An 18,883-nucleotide genomic window follows, 5' to 3' on the forward strand; every position below is an offset into this window, starting at 1 on the left:
TGTTCTGAAATCTCTGTTTGAGTGGATGTACATCCTTCATTGAGAGTGTAGAATTTTTATATGCTTTGTTCTGTGTGTAATTTGTAATTAATTTTGAGAGATTAACTGGAATGCAATAACAATGATGAACAGTGCTCTGTTGGACAGACAGCAAGTGAACTGTGTCACAAAACAGTTTACGGTTCAGTTACTAAAAACTTGAAAAATGTCAATGACAGTCTTCCAATTCATGAAAATGGTTCTAAATGCCTTGAACAAGAATGAATTAAGCTGTGGAATATTCTTAGATTTATCTAAAGCATTCGATTTAATCAGCCATGACTTATTGCTTATGAAACTAGAATGTTATGGGGTCCGGGGACTTGCCTTCAAATGGTTCAAGTCTTATCTCTCTGATAGACAACAGAAAGTACAAATATGTCATGAAAGCAAAGAGTATCTTTCAGATTTAAAAAAAAAAAAAAAACCACTAGCTATGGAGTGCCCCAGGGTTCCGTGTTATGACAGTTGCAGAAACGGTGATGTTCGCTGATGACACTAGCATTTTTATAAAAGGATACACTGAGGATGATCTGCAGCAGAGTGTCTCTAGGACAATAAATGAGACAGGAAAATGGTTTAGTGATAATGCTTTGATCATAAATAAGGATAAAACGGTTTTCGTGAATTTCAGTAATATTAAAAGTAAAGCTAGAAAGAGAGTAAAAGCTGAGTTAGGGAACTATGTTATTGCACAAGCTCCATACACAAAATTCCTCAGTATATGGGTGGATGAGCACTTGAGATGGGAAAAGCATCTAGAAGTTCTGAGTAAAAAATTAAGTACATGCTGCTTTGTGCTAAGAATGCTTCGGGAATGCTGCAACACTGACTCATTGCTGTGTGCCTATTATGCTTACATGGACAGTTTGCTTGGATATGGTGTGATCTGGGGAAATACAGGTATAGCAAAACAAGCTTTCAAACTTCAAAAAAGGGCTATTAGAATAATGAAAGGGGTTCCCTGCAGAGTGTCATGCAGGGAAATATTTAAATGACTCTTCCTAGCTTATACATCTATGAATGTGTATGCTTTCTGAAAACTCACCAGGAATTTTCAACATTAAATAATCAGGTTCATAACCATGAAACAAGGAACATGGGTGATTTTCACAGACACACCCACAAAGGAGCACTCTACCAAAAAAGTGTGAAGTACCAGCCCAAAATACTTTTTAGTGCATTGCCTTCTACTGTAATTTAAGAATTGCATAAATTCAAGGTAGATCTTAAACAATTTTTACTAACACATAGTTTTTATAGCATTGAAGAATATCTGAATATGAAAAAGTAATATTATTTATATACACTGATATAAAATATTTGTATTTATTATCCAAGCTTTTGAAACAAATTAAAGATAAGAAACTATATTGTAACTGACTACATCCATGCAATGTATACTGTAAAAGGATGAATAAAGAGATTCATTGATTGATTGATTGATTTGATGGAGTTAGACAAACTTTGTTTAAATTTCGAGTAAGTTCTTCTGTAACATCATTGTGTGAGTATCATGAGAAGAAATATATTCTAAAGTACAACCACATTTTTGGAAGAAAGTACTGCGATCCACTTAAAGTCCATAAAAAGCATATTACTAAAGGTTTGAGGGAAATAAAACTTAAATATTTGTCCTTGTTATGTGAGAGTGAAACAGCTTCCAAAGTGAAACGTAATGCGATTCCTGGAAATTCACTGTGCCCAAATTGTTACTCAAAAATATTTGTTGTGAATCCAGAACCTAAAGTAAATGGGCATTTTTATAACCATAGAACAAAAGCAAAAGCTCCTATTGTTTAATATTGCATTATTAAAAATTAATAAACTAAATGAATATTGGGTGAAAGTGTTAACTAAATATAGGCCTATGTCACAATTAAATTTTATTACAATGAAACAATAAACCATTTAAATAGGCAACAGTCATAAGATCAGTTATAGAGTAATGTGAATTATTTCCTCCTTTTCAAAAATTCATATCTTTGTTCACAGTAAGATATCAATGTTGAAATTTTTACAGTACGTTGCTATCATACAGATGTACAAACTGTGCAAAAATCATATTTTTATATTCAGTCCCACGTGAGATAACTAACCCCAAACTTTGCAAAAAATGAAAATTTTCAAATTTCAAAAATCCATAAAACATTAAGGACACATTTGTAAGTGTTCTTGCTCTGTATGAGGCTAGTAGTGTATGATAACAAACTATAGGAAAAAAATAGACTCTCATAAATCACTCCTTGTTTGTTATTAAAAAGTGGATTTTTTGAAAACTTGGATACCAAACTTTGGAGGCCATTTTGACTGGTTGTTTTTGAATTTACGGTATTTTGTGTAACAGACAATGTTGTAACAGACACTTTTCTAAAACAATCATGTAAATTGCAATGTTGTAACTTAATCCAGTGCAGAGAGATTCAAATTTTCGCTTGGCCTTAATGTCTCCAGACTGAAAAATCATCACGGGCCTACAAATAAAAATGGCCGCTTCGAGTAAATGCACAAGATAAATTTTTTAAGAAACTGTTTTTAACTTCTCAAATATAGGGCAATCATATATAAAAAATTAAAATATTTTAAAATGGTAAAGTAACCATCACTGGACCACTTTATATAGATTGACCCCAAAATGAATACACATTGTTACATTCTGTTTAACTGTTGACAGTGAACAAGTAAGTGAACACAGATTCTTGTATGTTGTTCCCTATTATTCAAGTACCAGCTGCAAACAGCATGAGCTCATCTGCATTGTCAGAGATCTGAAAATTACATTTATGAGGAACAGGAAAGTCGATACTGTAATTATGCAACCACTGTTATTTGGATTCCTGCATTTGAGAAGCAGTTGCTGACTAATGCTGAAGTAATATCCCAGAATGTTGTGATGTACAAAGCAGAACCTGTGACTAAAGTCTCTGTCTTGAGGGACTGGGGGGGGCAGGGGGGGGGGGGGGAATTATGAACAGTAAGCACCAAGAATTGTCCATATTAAAAAAAATGAGTTTACCAAACCAACACTTCTGCAAATATGAAAGAAGGCAGAACAATTCAACCAATTCACCGAATCATTTTATCTCAGTCTCTACTCTCCAGCCACTTCCATCCAGTAAAAGTGTTTAGGACAGTACTACCTTTCAGTTAAAAAGATCGAAAGTGTCTTCCTCCGACGAACTCTAAAAAAAGATTGGAAAGCAAAACCAACCAAGTAAATCTTTATCAAAATGTAGATCAGCATCCAGGCTACCTGTTGTTCAGCCTACAACAGCAATGATTCCAACCAAGAAAACCCTGTTGATTCTGCTCAAGACAGAGCTCAGCCAACATTATTCAGAAGACTGTACAAAATGTGACATAGAAGGTACAGACATGAATCAGATAACTCACCCACAAACTCAAACATTATATGCCACATGGTACAGAAAACCAGAGAGAGTAAAATTTGTGTTATGGTTTTCATCGTCTACTTAAAATATTCTAGTGCACATTTAATAAATTGAAACAGGATTGTGTTTATACGATTGATTTAAATCTGTATTAATTTTTTGTAACTTCTGTTCTACCTTTTATCCTTATGATAACACGATTTAATAGATCCCTCGTTAAGTCATGTTACGTTTGCCAAAGTTCGGTTAAGACGGCCAATGCCGACGATTCGTATTGAACACTCCTCTGCATTCCAAGTTTTATAAACAATGAGGTTTCTGAATTGCCAGTAAAACCCTGGTGTCCTTTGAATCGGATGCAAGTCTCCCTTAAATCGTTGGGATCAAGTGATACTATGTAGAAATTTGACTCTTTACATATTCTGTAAGCCCTAACTACAAAATCAAAAGCCGTTTACAGAAACTTGCTTATATACATTTGTGAATAGGCTTAATTCTTGTAACGCCTTTTTTGATTTTCGGTAATTTAATTGATTTATTCTAGCTAAAGTATTATTTTTGCCATGAGTGAGAAGTGCCTGACTTGCCGTAGAATTGTTAGTTCCGGGGTTTGGTGTGATGGATGCAGTAGTTTTTTTCACTGGGGGGACTGCAGTGGTGTGGATGTTGGGAAAGTGGATCAGGCTCATCAGTGGTTATGTAGGATTTGCAGCAGAGATAGGAAGATAGTGGAACAGGAGGGGAAAATTGCTGCCCTTCAGGCTGAGCTAGATCAGGCTAGGGACGATCTGGACAGGTTAAGGAGGGAGAAGGGCAAAGAGAGGTGGGAAGTGGCAACAGGTAGCAGAAGGAACAGGCCTAGAACTAAGTCTGACAGTTTTGTGGTGAATGTCAAAAATAAGTTTGGCCTGTTGCTTCAGTTAGAAACTGATGAGCCTCAAGCAGAGGTAGGTGTAGACAGGACACAACAAACTTTCAATAGGAAATTGAAAAGGAATGTAGGAAAGTCATCGAAAAGGAAGAAAGTTTTGTTGTTAGGCAGTTCTCATGCCAGAGGTGTAGGCCAACTTCTGCAGGAGGAATTAGGACCAGAATACCAGGTCACAAATTTTTTCAAACCAAGTGCTAGTCTGGATCAGGTGACAAGAGGATTTAGGTTCACTCTGTAAAGGATTTACCAGGGAAGACACCGTGGTTATTGTGGGAGGGCCAGGGAACAGCATCGACAGAGATCCTGGGTACAGTATAGAGTGTGACCTGGTAAAGATTGCGTCGGCATCGAGACACACCAATGTTGAATTTGTATCTGTCATGAGACGCCATGACCGGCCTCATTTGAACTCTTCTGTTGGGAGAGTTAATTTGGAGTTGGAACGGCTGCTTGGGTCGGGTGCGGGGGCTCATATTGGTGTGGTTCCTGTTGATTATCTCAGTAGGTGGGACTATACCAGGCACAGCCTACATCTCAACAGGAAAGGGAAGGGGAAACTGGCTGGAGTAATAGCAGGAAATTTAAGGGGGGGAGGCACTGCCATGAATGGCAAAATACCAGTGGTTACAGGTGTTGGAGCAGCACCTTTTTTAGGATAGGTAAGACAGAAAGATGTCAAGTTCTACGAGAGGTCAGGATTGAAACAAATCTTCAGTTTAGGAAAGAAATTAAACAGCACAATTCTAGCACATTGGATCACCACAATCACAGCTACCAATTATAAATTTTCACCAATCACCAGAAATTTTATCTCCACCAAGCTGTATCTCAGTCCTAGGTAATTGCATTGATGAATTAAAGTCACCCAACCCAGTTGACATAATCTGCCTCTCTGAACACCATGTGACCACTGGTATAGGAACTAGGCCTAAGCACAATGAGAAACTCAGGCAGGAGAGTACTGCAAATGTTAGAATAAGGAAAGGTTCTCATAAAAGTATAATTAAAAATAATGTAAGTATATTTCATCAAAATATTGGGAGTTTAAAGAATAAAGTAGATGAGCTTCTGGTTTGTTTAGAAGATTTAGAAGCTGAGAATGAAATAGATATACTATGCCTGTCTGAGCATCACATTGTTACCGATATGGATAAGGTAAATGTAAGTGGTTATAAGCTCTCTGCACATGTAATGAGAGAAAATATGGAGAAAGGAGGAGTTGCCATATATGTCAAAAGTTATCATTGTGCAAAAAGTATAGAAACAAAAAAGTTTTGTGTAGAGAAACATATAGAAGCATGTGCCTGTGAGCTTAAATTAAATAAAGGCACATTTATAATTGTAACTGTATAGGCCTATAGGTCCCCATCAGGAAATTTTCATCTATTTCTGAAAAATTTGGACTCCTTGTTGTGCTATCTGTCAGACAGGGGGAAGCAAATTATTATTTGTGGGGACTTCAATGTAGATTCTCTGAAAGAGGGTAACAGGAAAAATGACTTTGAAGTATTACTCGGTTCTTTCAATTTGACACCCGTTATTGATTTTCCTACTCGGGTGGTAAAGGATAGCAGCTCACTGATAGATAACTTCTTTATAGACCAAGATAAGTTTAACCAGATAAATGCTCAGCCTGTTGAGAATGGTCTTTCTGATCATGGTGCACAGCTAGTTACAATATATGACATAGCTCCATTCAGCAATACTAAACAGTCCTCCAAAGTAGTACGTTCAGTCAACGATTTAACAATTGCAAATTTCAGGGAAAGCCTACAGCAGTTAGACTGGGATGAGGTGTACTGTGAACCTGATGCCAATTTAAAATATAATTTATTTCATGACATTTTTGTAAATGCATTTGAAAACTGCTTCCCCAAGAAAATAGTTAAATATACTCGTAAGAAACCTTGTAACAAACCATGGCTTACTAAGGGTATAAAAATATCTTGTAACCGGAAAAGGGAAATGTATCTGACAGCAAGAAAGAGTAGTGACCCAGAAACTATCAAAAATTATAAAAACTACTGTGTTATATTAAGAAAGTTATTACAAAATCCAGGAGTATGTGTATCATGTCTGAAATCAGCAACTCTGATAATAAAATTAAAACAATTTGGAATATTATTAAACGAGAAACAGGTCAACCAAGAGCAGAGGAAGACAGTATTACCATCAAATTGAATGGAAGCTTTACGAACAAAAAGTCAGAAGTTGAAAATATTTTTAATAATCATTTTCTAAATGTTGTGGATATAGTAGGATCCAGGTGTTCATTAGAAGATGCTAGGCTGTTAATGGAAGAGGCCATACCTATGCAATTTGATACAATTGAAATCTCACCCACTTCTCCCTCTGAAATTAGGAAAATAATAAACTTGCTTAAAAGCAAAAACTCACATGGAATTGATGGCATTTCCAGCAAAATACTAAAAGCTTGTTCTCAACAGATAAGTAAGATTCTCAGCCACCTGTGTAATAGCTCTCTGGAACAGGGCATTTTCCCTGATAGACTGAAATATGCTATTTTTATACCTTTGCATAAAAAGGGGGATAGATCTGATGTCAACAATTACCGTCCAATCTCCCTTCTAACAGCTTTATCCAAAATTTTTGAGAAAGTAATGTATTCAAGAGTAGCTTCACATATCTGTAAAAATTAAGTACTAACAAAATGTCAGTTTGGTTTCCAGAAAGGTTTTTCAACAGAAAATGCCATATATGCTTTCACCAGTCAAATTTTGAATGATCTGAATAACCGAACACCACCCATTGGGATTTTTTGTGATCTCTCAAAGGCTTTTGATTGTGTAAATCATGAAATTCTGCTAGACAAGCTCAAGTATTTTGGCATGAGTGGGATAGTGCACAAATGGTTTAATTCGTACCTAACTGGAAGAGTGCAGAAAGTTGAAATAAGTAGTTCTCGTAACATGCAAAGATCAGCACATTCCTCAAACTGAGGAACTATCAAGAATGGGGTTCCACAAGGGTCAGTCTTGGGTCCTTTGTTGTTATTATATATTAATGACTTGCCATTCTATATTCATGAAGAGGCAAAGTTAGTTCTCTTTGCTGATGATACAAGTATAGTAATCACACCTGAGAAACAAGAATTAACTGATGAAATTGTCAATACTGTCTTTCAGAAAATTACTAAGTGGTTCCTTGTAAACGGACTCTCACTGAATTTTGATAAGACACAGTACATACAGTTCCGTACAGTGAATGGTATGACGCCATTAATAAATATAGACCTTAATCAGAAGCATATAGCTAAGGTAGAATATTCCAAATTTTTAGGTATGTCCATTGATGAGAGATTAAATTGGAAGAAACACATTGATGATCTGCTGAGACGTTTGAGTTCAGCTACTTATGCAATAAGGGTCATTGCAAATTTTGGTGATAAACATCTTAGTAAATTAGCTTACTACGCCTATTTTCACTCATTGCTTTCATATGGCATCATATTTTTGGGCAATTCATCACTGAGGAATAAAGTATTTATTGCACAAAAGCGTGTAATCAGAATAATAGCTGGAGTCCACCCAAGATCAGCCTGCAGACATTTATTTAAGGATCTAGGGATATTCACAGTAGCTTCTCAGTATATATACTCTCTTATGAAATTTGTTATAAACAACCAAACCCAATTCAAAAGTAATAGCAGTGTGCATAACTACAATACTAGGAGAAAGGACGCTCTTCACTATTCAAGATTAAATCTAACTTTGGCACAGAAAGGGGTGAATTATACTGGCACTAAAGTCTTTGGTCACTTATCAAATAGTATCAAAAGTCTGACAGATAACCAACAAGTATTTAAGAAGAAATTAAAAGAATTTCTGGATGACAACTACTCCTACTCCATAGAGGAATTTTTAGATATAAATTAAGAAAAAAAAAGAAAAAAAAAACAAAACAAAAATATAAAAAAATAAAAAAATAAAGAAAAAAAAACAAAAAAAATAAAGTTGTTATATTAACTTAAGTATGTTGTTAAATTAACCTAATTATGTCATGTATTGGAAAATTCGACTCGTTCCACATCATTATGAAATATCGTATTCATGATCCATGGAACTAGTATTAATCTAATCTAATCAAGAACAAACTATCAATTGGTCACTCATCCAATGAGTGAGCCGCCCACGACTGTAGGCGATGATTCAAAAATAAATTTTGTACAGGGTGTGCAGTTTCGCAAAGATCTATGTGTATATACCATTACTCCACAATCTAATTCTATTATACTTGTTTCTATATCAAATTTGCTTTATTTGAAGGTTGCGTATTCCGTCGAGTATGTATGTGCGTATATAACAAATACAAGGGACCGTTTCCTTCCGTATTTAGAAATTCTCCAGTCGAACATCTTACCATGGCAAGTTTTCTTTTGTCGTTTCCTCGCTGCCTGCTTTTCCTACCATTATACACAATACTTCAGCACTTCCGAAACGTGGCGGCAAAACTCTCAGAGAAAACTCATGTAGACATATACGTAATTGGCGGCAAAGCTAAAACGAAAACCAAAACAATGAATTCTGAACAGTTGCCTGTCGCTATTGAGCATATTTTTTTTTTTTTTTTTTTTTTTTTAACCCATCATCATAGTCCTCGATGTAGTCCATTCTGAGGGATCCTTCTATTGTTCATTATTAGTCGTAATAACATTTTTCGTAAGTGCCAATGACAGAATGCCCTCTCACATCAGTATTTGACCTAGCAGGACATGTTTAGATCACATCGGAGATGTCAGAGATTCTAGCTCGAAGAAGCATTTGTTTATTATTTGTTTACATGGGACCTTAGTTGTTATAGGTGTATGTTTGTGAACTTTGCAGAAAAGTATATGTCAACAGCATTTAAAGTGAAGTAATAGGTCAATAGTGCTTACAATACACCATTCAATGAAACTTCCTGTCTCACCTATCGTGGACAAAATGTTTTCACGATATTCGAATTTTTGTGTTTCTAAAGTTAAAAGTGCTGCGTTAAATCGGGCATACAGCGTTTGTGCAAACAGATCTTATTCTGGCGTTGAGTTGGACCATTTACACCAAGAGAAAAAATGTGGGCTTTTCTTGTTTAGTATGGGAAGAAACAAATGTTGTCAGCGAAGGTCCCTCTCCTCACAATTTTCACCGGAAATCGCGCCTCATCCTCCCATGGTTTTAAAATTTCTGTCCGAAAGCAGCCCAGTGCTTTTTGCTCAAGAAAACCTAGTCCTTCTTCACGATCTGACATGTCTACCGTGGTGGGCCACGATCATTTCTTCAACTATCATACTCCGCACAGCAGTAACATTACCACTTGCTGTGTATCAGGTAATACTGACTCTGTTGTTCATTATAAAGTGCTTTATAACCCATAAGTCATCTGAAAATTATGTAGCTGCTAACTGTGTCAACCGTTGAAAGTAAAAGTAAAGTTTTCACTATAGATGAGGACATCTCATTAAAGACCGTGTAGGGTGATGATAAGGGGATACCAATATTGAATTCGTTACATACGTGCTAAAATAATTAGGGGCCAATGTATACGTTGAATGAATAGGGAGGGAGGGGGTGAGTGGAGGATGTAGCCTCGGAATCAGAAGGGGATGTGACAACTTTGTCATAATTATGCTCAATGTGTTTTTGCCTGTTCATTTTGTTAAAGGCACTGTGGCTTTCCAGATCTAAAATAAAATATAGAATCTGTTATACATGGATGAACAACTTCTCCAGATTTCCTTGTGTGTACACAATTAGCTTAGAAAACGGCTCAAAATTTTATGGTATTGTGTCCAGATTGCAAAATGAACAAGCCACCATGTGTCACCTATGACTTCCTGGCAAATCCCACATTATCCTAAATTGTGGTATGTAGCTCATACATTTTGGTATCAATGTATCAACCTGTTAATATCTACCCACAATGTAGTTTCTCCTTTATCTCATTGTAGAATGACTTTATCTATTACTTTGTATTGTGTGCAGGCACGTACTGACAAAAAAGTAAACAATACGATTTTTCCCAGTAATACATAAGCACACAAAATTTCTAAAAGTTGTATTACACACCTTCCATTACCTTCTCCTCCCCTGCCCCTCGTCTCCCAGCACTCCTTCCCGGCATTACAGAAGTGTCCGATTCCACCTGACCCATGACATCACCAGTATGGCGGAAATTGTAACTTTCAGTATATACAAAATGACATCACTTCACACACACACACACACACACACACACACCAATAAATGCAAAAAAAAAAAAAAAAAAAAAAAAAAGACTTAATAATGCCTCACTCCAAAAATAAAATAAAACTAATGGGACAGCCATGGAAAACTGGGGTTTAGAGCGGGGACAAGCTAAATATACAACAACAAAGAAGCACCATATGATCCCGAAACAAACAATATCCAAAAATAAATTACAGCATTCTGCTACACTAAGAAAACCACAGGAATCCGACGTTTCCCTTGATCTATATAGCTCAAAAGATCAACACCTACAACTCCAAAAAGTGGAATCGGACATTTCCATTGACCCATATAGCTTTATTGGAGTCCTCAGTTCAAAAATACCAAAAAGTGGAACTGAAATCCAAACACCTCAATTAAAACACAACTGACCTACCATAAATATACAACACACAAAACGTCACAATTACCATAGAATAATACCAAAACAAAAGTTACTTACCAGTAGAAGCCTCCGGCTATATAAGTTGGCCACCACCCACATACAACAAAACAAAAAAAAACATCAATCACACTTAAAAAAACCAAGCAACCAAACTGGTCCTCTCCAACATATTGGAAGAGTGCCTCTCCTCCCTCCCTATAACTGATTTAATTGCCCCCCAAAACCCCTCTATTATTTTAGTATAAGCCTCAGTTTCATAATTCTTTAACTAAATACTTTTATTAACTACTGAATGATTATAGCCCCTCTTCCCCAAACTACTTTAAGACGAAAATGCATCAGAAACTATAGTGCTACCCTCCTCAATAGGTTCCTCAATAAAATGTATCAATTGTGTTTTACTACAACTCTGAAAAACTCGAAAAACAGTATTGGCATACCCACTCCCCTAAATAACAGCCCCCCCCCCCCCCCCCTCCACATGCACAGACCAACATAGGAACTGCCCCTCCCATACTTCCTTTTATCAAATATATAATTCATTAATTTCAACAACTACTCCGAGCCCATCCAAATTGCCCCTATACTTGACATACTGTGGACAAACCTCTCGACAAAATGAAAACCAGTCCAAAACAGTTCTCTCACTTAAGCCAGTTTCACGCACATAAAAACTTATAGATGACCTATAACAAAAATAATAAGTGAGCAAGTCAATCTGGCTCATTTCTCAAACCAGGTATCGCATCTAATTGACCGACAGATCTTATCATGCCGACAATGCCACATAAACGTGCCCTGGTCCGAGCTGCCGGAGCTCTTGTCAGTCTCATGTTGTTGCCACAAATGTGACATCTAATCTATTCTGCAATAAGTTCAAACATCTGCAGAAATTTTATGACAGACATCGCCTCATCACCCATCTGTGAACATAGTGATATGCTCGCAAATTTTGCTGTCATATCCATACTTAACAACACAGCAATAAAACAAATTAAACTTCTTTCTGCACAACAGACACAAAACCAATAAGACCTAACAAAAATGCCAAACACACAAACAAACAAAAACCCCTTAATAACCCACTGAAAACACTTCCACAACCTACATTACCGCACAGACTGTGTAAACTCAGAGCCACGTTAGTGTGGTCACAACCAAAACTCAAATGAATGCAATATGGCATGTTAAACTTAGAATGTACACATACACCACAAGAGGGCACCATCAAACCCAACAACACAACATCTACAAACACAACCAACTCAAAAACTCTGCACTGTAGTGGCGTCACGTGAAATCATATGGCTGGAATCAGACACTTACATTGACCCCTCCCTCCCTTACCCCTTTTCTCATCCTCTCGTCCTCTCTCCTCCACCCTAACCCATTTTCTTCATCCTGTGCTCATTGCCCCCTCATGACAGCTCTTGTGCACCCAGTTTCTCCCATATTCATTCTTCCATCCATTTCACCCACTCAGAAGTCCTCACTCACCGCTTCCCAGCCACATCATTTCTTCATTTTTCGACACTTTCCCCCACCCAACAACTGCTCCCCCCCTCCATCCCCACCATTGCCATCACTTTGCTGTTTTTCTCATGTATCTACTCATAGTGCACTCTGTCACTCTGCTCACCTTTTGTCCTCCTCCATCCAAATGTAACTTTATATAATTCATGTCTTACTGATATCTCTATTTTTCAGCAAGAATTTATTTAAATAATTTGATTTCAGAATCATGTACTAGCCAGATATGAAAACATACTTCAAGAAATGCCTGCTATTGTAAAGGAATTGAAAGCAGAGACGGCGTACGCTGTGAAAAAATTTCAGTGGACAGAAAAGCAAGCAAGAGTAGTATATAACCGCTCAGTAAGTAGCCATGATTGAATTCTGCTTGGGTGATGTTTGCTTTGTTTCATAGGTGGATGCAACATTTTTATAGACTTTATCAGCCCAATCTGAAATTTTCTGCTGACTTTTAAGGCTGTGTGTCACCTCATTCCATCTTCAAGATGGGTAGGTGGTTCTTATATTAAAATAGAACATCAATTAACTGGAACATTTTGGGACTGAGTGTGTTTGGCTAACTGATTTCTTGGATAACCAATTGCTTAAGAAAAATTGTATCACTATCATGAGAGCAATATGAAACAGAGAGACAGGTATATGTATTAACCACAAAACTACATATATTTTATACATATGAAGCAGCCCTATAGTTTATAAAAGAAGCCCAAAATTGATTTTTGCTTCAGAACTGAGACTTGCTTTTTAGCTACTGAATCTCGCATACCTCTTAAACACAATAACTAGCAAATATAACCTTGTTTTTCAAACCACATAATAGACATCTTAAGGCAGAGAGAAGCTTCCTCACTGGATGGTCCTTTTACAATATGGCTGTCACCATGTTCTTCCTTGTTGTGACAAGGGTCTTAGTCATCAATGACACTAGCAATGATTCCATCAGCCATCAGTGTTATTATAAATAAATTGATATCAAAAGCATACTCTTTACTCTTTTTTGTTACTTTAACTCTGGTTGTGATGTGCTCATGTGTAATAAAGCATTCTTTCCCAGAGCGTTCACCATAATTATATTTGAAATGCTCAACAAAAAGGTATGGGCCCAGGACCAGGTATAAAAACAATGTTTTTATAAACGCTAAGGAATAGGAGTCGTGCATGGAAATCCAAAGCCTTTTCATAAGTGACACATGACCGATCACTTTTTTGTTTTTGTCAGTTGATTGTTCGCACATATGTACTGCCATTTATTTTATATGTTCAGGCCTAAAAGTGAATAGTTCAGCCACATCTTGACTTCCAGTACTTGAAAAGGTGATCAGCCAAGAAAATTATTTGATGTGTAAATTTGCTATGAAGGTGTATTTAGTTCACATTGAACTATGGGATGTTAGAGAGAACTCTCCTTTGGATCCAACGAAACTGGATGATTCTTGGAAGAAAAGAGACAGAGAACCACATTCCTAGATTGTACACTTCATTGAAAAAACAAATTATTCCCACACAAGGGACACAAAATATAATAGCAGAAGCTTGGATGGCCTCGGAAAAGCGTTTAAACGCTCTGGACTTCGACATACAGTGAACTTGCTTAAAACGTTAATCACCAGCAAATTAGAAAAATTAAATTTGGAAGATGACTAATGCAATCGAATCATAATGAGCACATTTAAGTTAAATGAAATGAAGTTTCTGATGAGTGAAGAATTGATAGAAACGTTGCTCCTTGCTGGATTACCTGATAATTATCAACCTTGATTATGGGACTTTAAAACAGTGCCACACATGTCACCAGAGATTCTATTAAAGTAAAACTACTACAAGATGTCAAACTTGAAGATGCAGATGGAAATGAAGAATCGGCGTTATGTGTAAATAAATGAACTGTATAGTACATCATCAAATGCTTCAAGTGCAACTAACCCAATGTGCAACTAACCCAGTCATAATGCTAAATATTGTTCTAGCACAAGGGAAAAAGGAAGGTCATCAAAAATGACTATAAAGGAAATATAACCAGGAAATGGTCAGAAAAGAGAGAGCCTTTCTTGCAGCAGATTCTATACAGTCTCATGAAAGGGAGATGTGGTATTTAGATTCTTCTGCCTCGAGTCAACACTAATGATGGATGGAAGCTTCATAATATCAAGCCATGCAATAGCTCAGTAGGCATTGTGGGTGGTGGTGGTTTAGTAGCAAAGACTTCTGGAAGTGTTGATCTGACATTCTATACTTGTGATAACACTATGGAGGTAGAAGTGTCTGGCATCATTCATATACCTAACTCTGCAACAGATTTGGTCTCATTTAGTAAAATTGTAAGTAAAGGGCATAAAGTGATGTTTAACAAAAAAAGATGGACTCATCTATGATGCAGAAGGTGAACTAATTGCCAAAGCATCACCTAAGAATAGGATCTGTTGCTTGAATATAAGCGAACTGAAACAATGCTGCTACACAAAATGTATTTTATTCTTATGGCATTGCAGGATAGGACATGTGAATTGCAGAAGTATGCAGAAGTTGACTGAGATTTCAATGCCGCTAAATGAGGATAATGTGGTAAAAATCCCTGGGAATTATTCATCATGGAAAAACAGTCACATCTTCCATTAAAAACAGAAAAGTTATACTAAAAACTTCTTGGATTTAGTACATTCTGATTTGCATGGGCCAATGTAGACAGCATCTACTGGTGGTAATCATTAATTCCTCACATTTATTGATTATTTTTCAAATATAAATTCGTCTATTTTTTGAAGCAAAAGTCTGAGGTCACATAGATATTTAAAAACTTCAAAGTTATGGTGGAAAAGCAGATAGGCAGAAGTATGGAGAAATTGCAGACTTACAGTGGAAAGGTATATGCCAATGCCGAACTAAAAAGATTTCTGAATTCTGTCATAATGAACTTTTTTTGCAGTTTCGACAGTGATACAATAGACTCAATCTCCATATGAGGAACATGAAAATCGGAACATGTATTCTGGAGTTCAACACGAGGCTACATCTCAAATGTCAAGCAGAGAACCAAAACCCAAGAGATGCCTGACCATTTTACTTACTACTTAGAAGAAGGATTTCTAAATTAACACATTCATGTCAAAGAATGAAAATAGTGGAAAAAAGAATTCTATACTCTAGGCTGTAATGACACATTTGAAGAGGTACAGGTACCCAGGGAACATCAACCTCTCAAGACTAAGTGGGTATTAAAGATACAGCTTGGGACTAACAGTACACCAGAAAAATTTACGGCGCCCCAAGTAGTAAAAGGTTGCTCTCAAGTGCAAGGTATTAATTATCAGAAAACCTTCACACTGGTGGTCAGTCATGCATCTATTAGGTATCTCTTGCCTATGGTAGCTCAAGAGAACATGGAGATTGATTGCATAGATATCATCATCCCTTATCTCTATGGAGACTCAAATGAAGAAACATATGCTATTCCACCAGAAAATTTTGCAGCTCTTGGAAAAGTATGGAGGCTGAAGAAAGCTGTTTATGGACGTAAACCGGCTGATCAGAATTGGAACCAAAAAATTGACGAGGTTTAATAAAACTGAAGCTGACAACATCAGACACTGAGGCATGTTGAGCCAGGTGTAATTAATATTAAACATCTGACTTCTGAAGTAATGTTAGCACATACTGTTACAAAACCCTTCAGTAATTAAAGGGAAATTCATATGAAATTGTGGCCTTGTGAAATAAATGAAGGAGTAGCTGTACATTTGAACGTCATATTGTGTGTCAATGTCAATTTAAGGGGATGTGTTAGGAAATGTAAATCGATATTTGCAGCACCTTGTTGTTACTGTTACTCTGTGGTTGTTAATGGGTTCGTGTGTGTGGTCATAAGTGTACATGTAATGATTTTCATGAAATAAAATGTTCTCTCACAAAGCTTTCACCATGATTACATTTAAAATGCTCAGCAATCAGTAAAAATAACCAGGTTGATTGGCATCACATTCCAACCAGTTTGAATGTTTTCTTGGTCACAATCTTCAAATCCGGAAGATTCTTTTATCAGTCCAGCCAGTTGTGGTACTAATTGGCTGTTTAGTGAGTCTGCAGTTACAGTCATCAGCTCATCTGGTGGCAGGAGCTTATTCCAATCTATTCCTAGGTTAGTGTTCTTCACAGTAGTTCAAGTTTCTGCTGCCAAATACACAGCACCTTCAAATTAATTTGGGTGTACACTTCCTGAGGTCCCCCCCCCCCCCCCCCTCCACCGCATCCTGTCCTAGACAGAACCATACCCGGCAATGCCTTTCTATAATATCATTTGAAGCTTTCAGTGATCCCATGATCCATTGGGTGGAGGACTGAAGTTGCATTGGGAGGCAGAGAAGGAACTTTAATCTTGCCATTTTCTCTTCACATTGAAAATTTTGAGGGGTGACTTGCGGCATTATTGATCAACAACAAAACATTTCCAGAATTACCAGTCGCATGCTGATGCATTTGGACTTCAGAGATAAATAGTGTCAAATAATTCTGTAAAAATGCTTGAATCCATCCACAAATTCTTTTGATTCTTGTAGATGACCAACAGTACTTTTTGTCCTGTAAAGCACCACAGATTCTTAAAGACTTCCATATGGTCAGCGAGGGTAACCTATGCATTCCGGTAACATTTCCACATACCTCAGCAGTGATGCAAGATTTCCTCATCTTATAACCAGGTGCTGACATTTCTTTCGTGGAAACTTGGGCTTTACTTCGCATTTTCTTCCAGTGTAGACCAGTTTTATCTGCGTTGTAGACATTGCTTTGTTATAGCCTTCATTTATCAATATTTATTGAAACATTCAGCAGCTTTAGTATCAGCTAACTTTTTTCACCTTGAATGTCCACTTCCTTAATTCCATGCTTAAATTTGAAAATCACGTGCCAGCTTATAGCTACTTTGAAACTGGTGTTACCCCCCAAGTTTCTTATTCATTTCAAGGGCTTTTTCACAGATCAAACGGCCACTTATTGGTTATCCTAGGCTATGTACCTGAATGAACCGAATGTATACTGAAGAGTCTACATCCCAGTTTCCTGCCATTTTCAACATTTTTCTGTGTAAGGTTCACTCTCCACTGTCAAGTTGACTCGCAAGTTTTGTGATCCCACTACTGTTCATTTTAATATCCGATATTATGGTATGCTGAACTCAGTATTCCGCAGCTAAACTTGATTCACTAGTATCGTTCTGCAGTCAGTCTGAAGCACTGAGAACCAATGCAAATGTTACAACTGCGGCACGATGTCGCAAGTGAAGCTCACATGCTTCTGCCTAGAGACTATCAGAGGCTCAAGTTCGAGCACATGATTACTCGCTGTAGGCAGAAAGAGGAAAGAAGCTACAGTACCAAAGAACTATCATCTGCTAGTGGAAGTGTGTGGAGTGCATATTTAAATTTGCTGACTGGAACTCTTTTTGCTTAACCAGTGTTTTGGTTGATTGATATTTGAATTATTGATGTTGTACTGTATTACTTTTATTATCAGTTTTCATGCCATAAATAAGATGTGTTGAGAGGGATGACCAACTCCTATTTGAATAGTGTCATATGAGTGTGTGTGTGGGGGGGGGGGGGGGGGGCCTAAAGGGGAAACTGATTAATAATTGCTGCACGAACAAGTAAAAAACATAATTGGAAAGAATAATTGAAAGGAATTGGAAGGTACACATATCCTGGGTGAACTTTAACTGGTACTAATATCAACATACCTTCAATGTCAATACATTTAAGATCATTATTCCATTTCAAGTTACGTACTTCTTCTCAGTAATTCCATTGTGCATAGTGCTGCTTATGACAATCTGCTACAGGATCGCCCCTCTGCTGCTCATGTAAATTCATCTTGTCTGCTTCGAACCTCATGATGCAGGATTTTCAACATGGGCAAAAAGATGAACAGACAGGTGTTATTGATGCAAATATACAGTATATGTGAATAAACTTACCTTCCTAATAATTTTATAACACTTTTAATATATGGTTGGAATACACATTTTTAATCTACACTGGCAAGGTGGAGCTAGTCATATGTGCGCCTGCTACCCACTTACAGAAACCAACAGGTAAAGATACAGAAATTAATCAACTGAAGAGGATATCTCTTCTCATTTTTTGTATAAAAACATTATCTGTGGCACAAAGCAATTCATTAATTTACATTTAGTTTTACATGTATAAAAGGAAAAGACAAAGAAAGGAAAAATAATGTGATCCACTACACTTGCCCCCCACTGTGCGCTGGCATCTTACAGAGGTGCACAGTGTCTGAGCGTGTTTCTATTTTTGAGGGTTGATAGCCCTGGCCGGAATGGACATAGTCTTTATTTTCGGCCATTGGA

At 36.9% G+C, this 18,883-nt stretch overlaps 2 protein-coding genes across 3 annotated transcripts in view; one reads left to right on the plus strand and one right to left on the minus strand.

The window, feature by feature from the left end:
• Positions 1 to 8,879, minus strand: part of LOC124716112 (replication factor C subunit 5) — a 101,145-nt gene extending 92,266 nt beyond the window's left edge. The window contains exon 1 of the mRNA XM_047243146.1: positions 8,743 to 8,879. Within this exon, the coding sequence (XP_047099102.1) occupies positions 8,743 to 8,792 (50 nt within the window). The 5' untranslated portion in view covers positions 8,793 to 8,879. The remainder of the gene's footprint in view (positions 1 to 8,742) is intronic.
• Positions 8,880 to 9,228: 349 nt separating this feature from the next.
• Positions 9,229 to 18,883, plus strand: part of LOC124799437 (cytochrome c oxidase assembly protein COX18, mitochondrial) — an 82,384-nt gene continuing 72,729 nt past the window's right edge. For both annotated transcript variants that reach the window (XM_047262923.1, XM_047262924.1), the window contains exons 1-2: positions 9,229 to 9,689; positions 12,730 to 12,867. In XM_047262923.1, coding sequence (XP_047118879.1) covers positions 9,273 to 9,689; positions 12,730 to 12,867 — 555 coding nt within the window. In that variant the 5' untranslated portion in view covers positions 9,229 to 9,272. The remainder of the gene's footprint in view (positions 9,690 to 12,729; positions 12,868 to 18,883) is intronic.

The sequence above is a fragment of the Schistocerca piceifrons genome, chromosome 1 (assembly GCF_021461385.2).
Source record: "Schistocerca piceifrons isolate TAMUIC-IGC-003096 chromosome 1, iqSchPice1.1, whole genome shotgun sequence".
In the NCBI taxonomy this organism is placed as follows: domain Eukaryota; kingdom Metazoa; phylum Arthropoda; class Insecta; order Orthoptera; family Acrididae; genus Schistocerca; species Schistocerca piceifrons.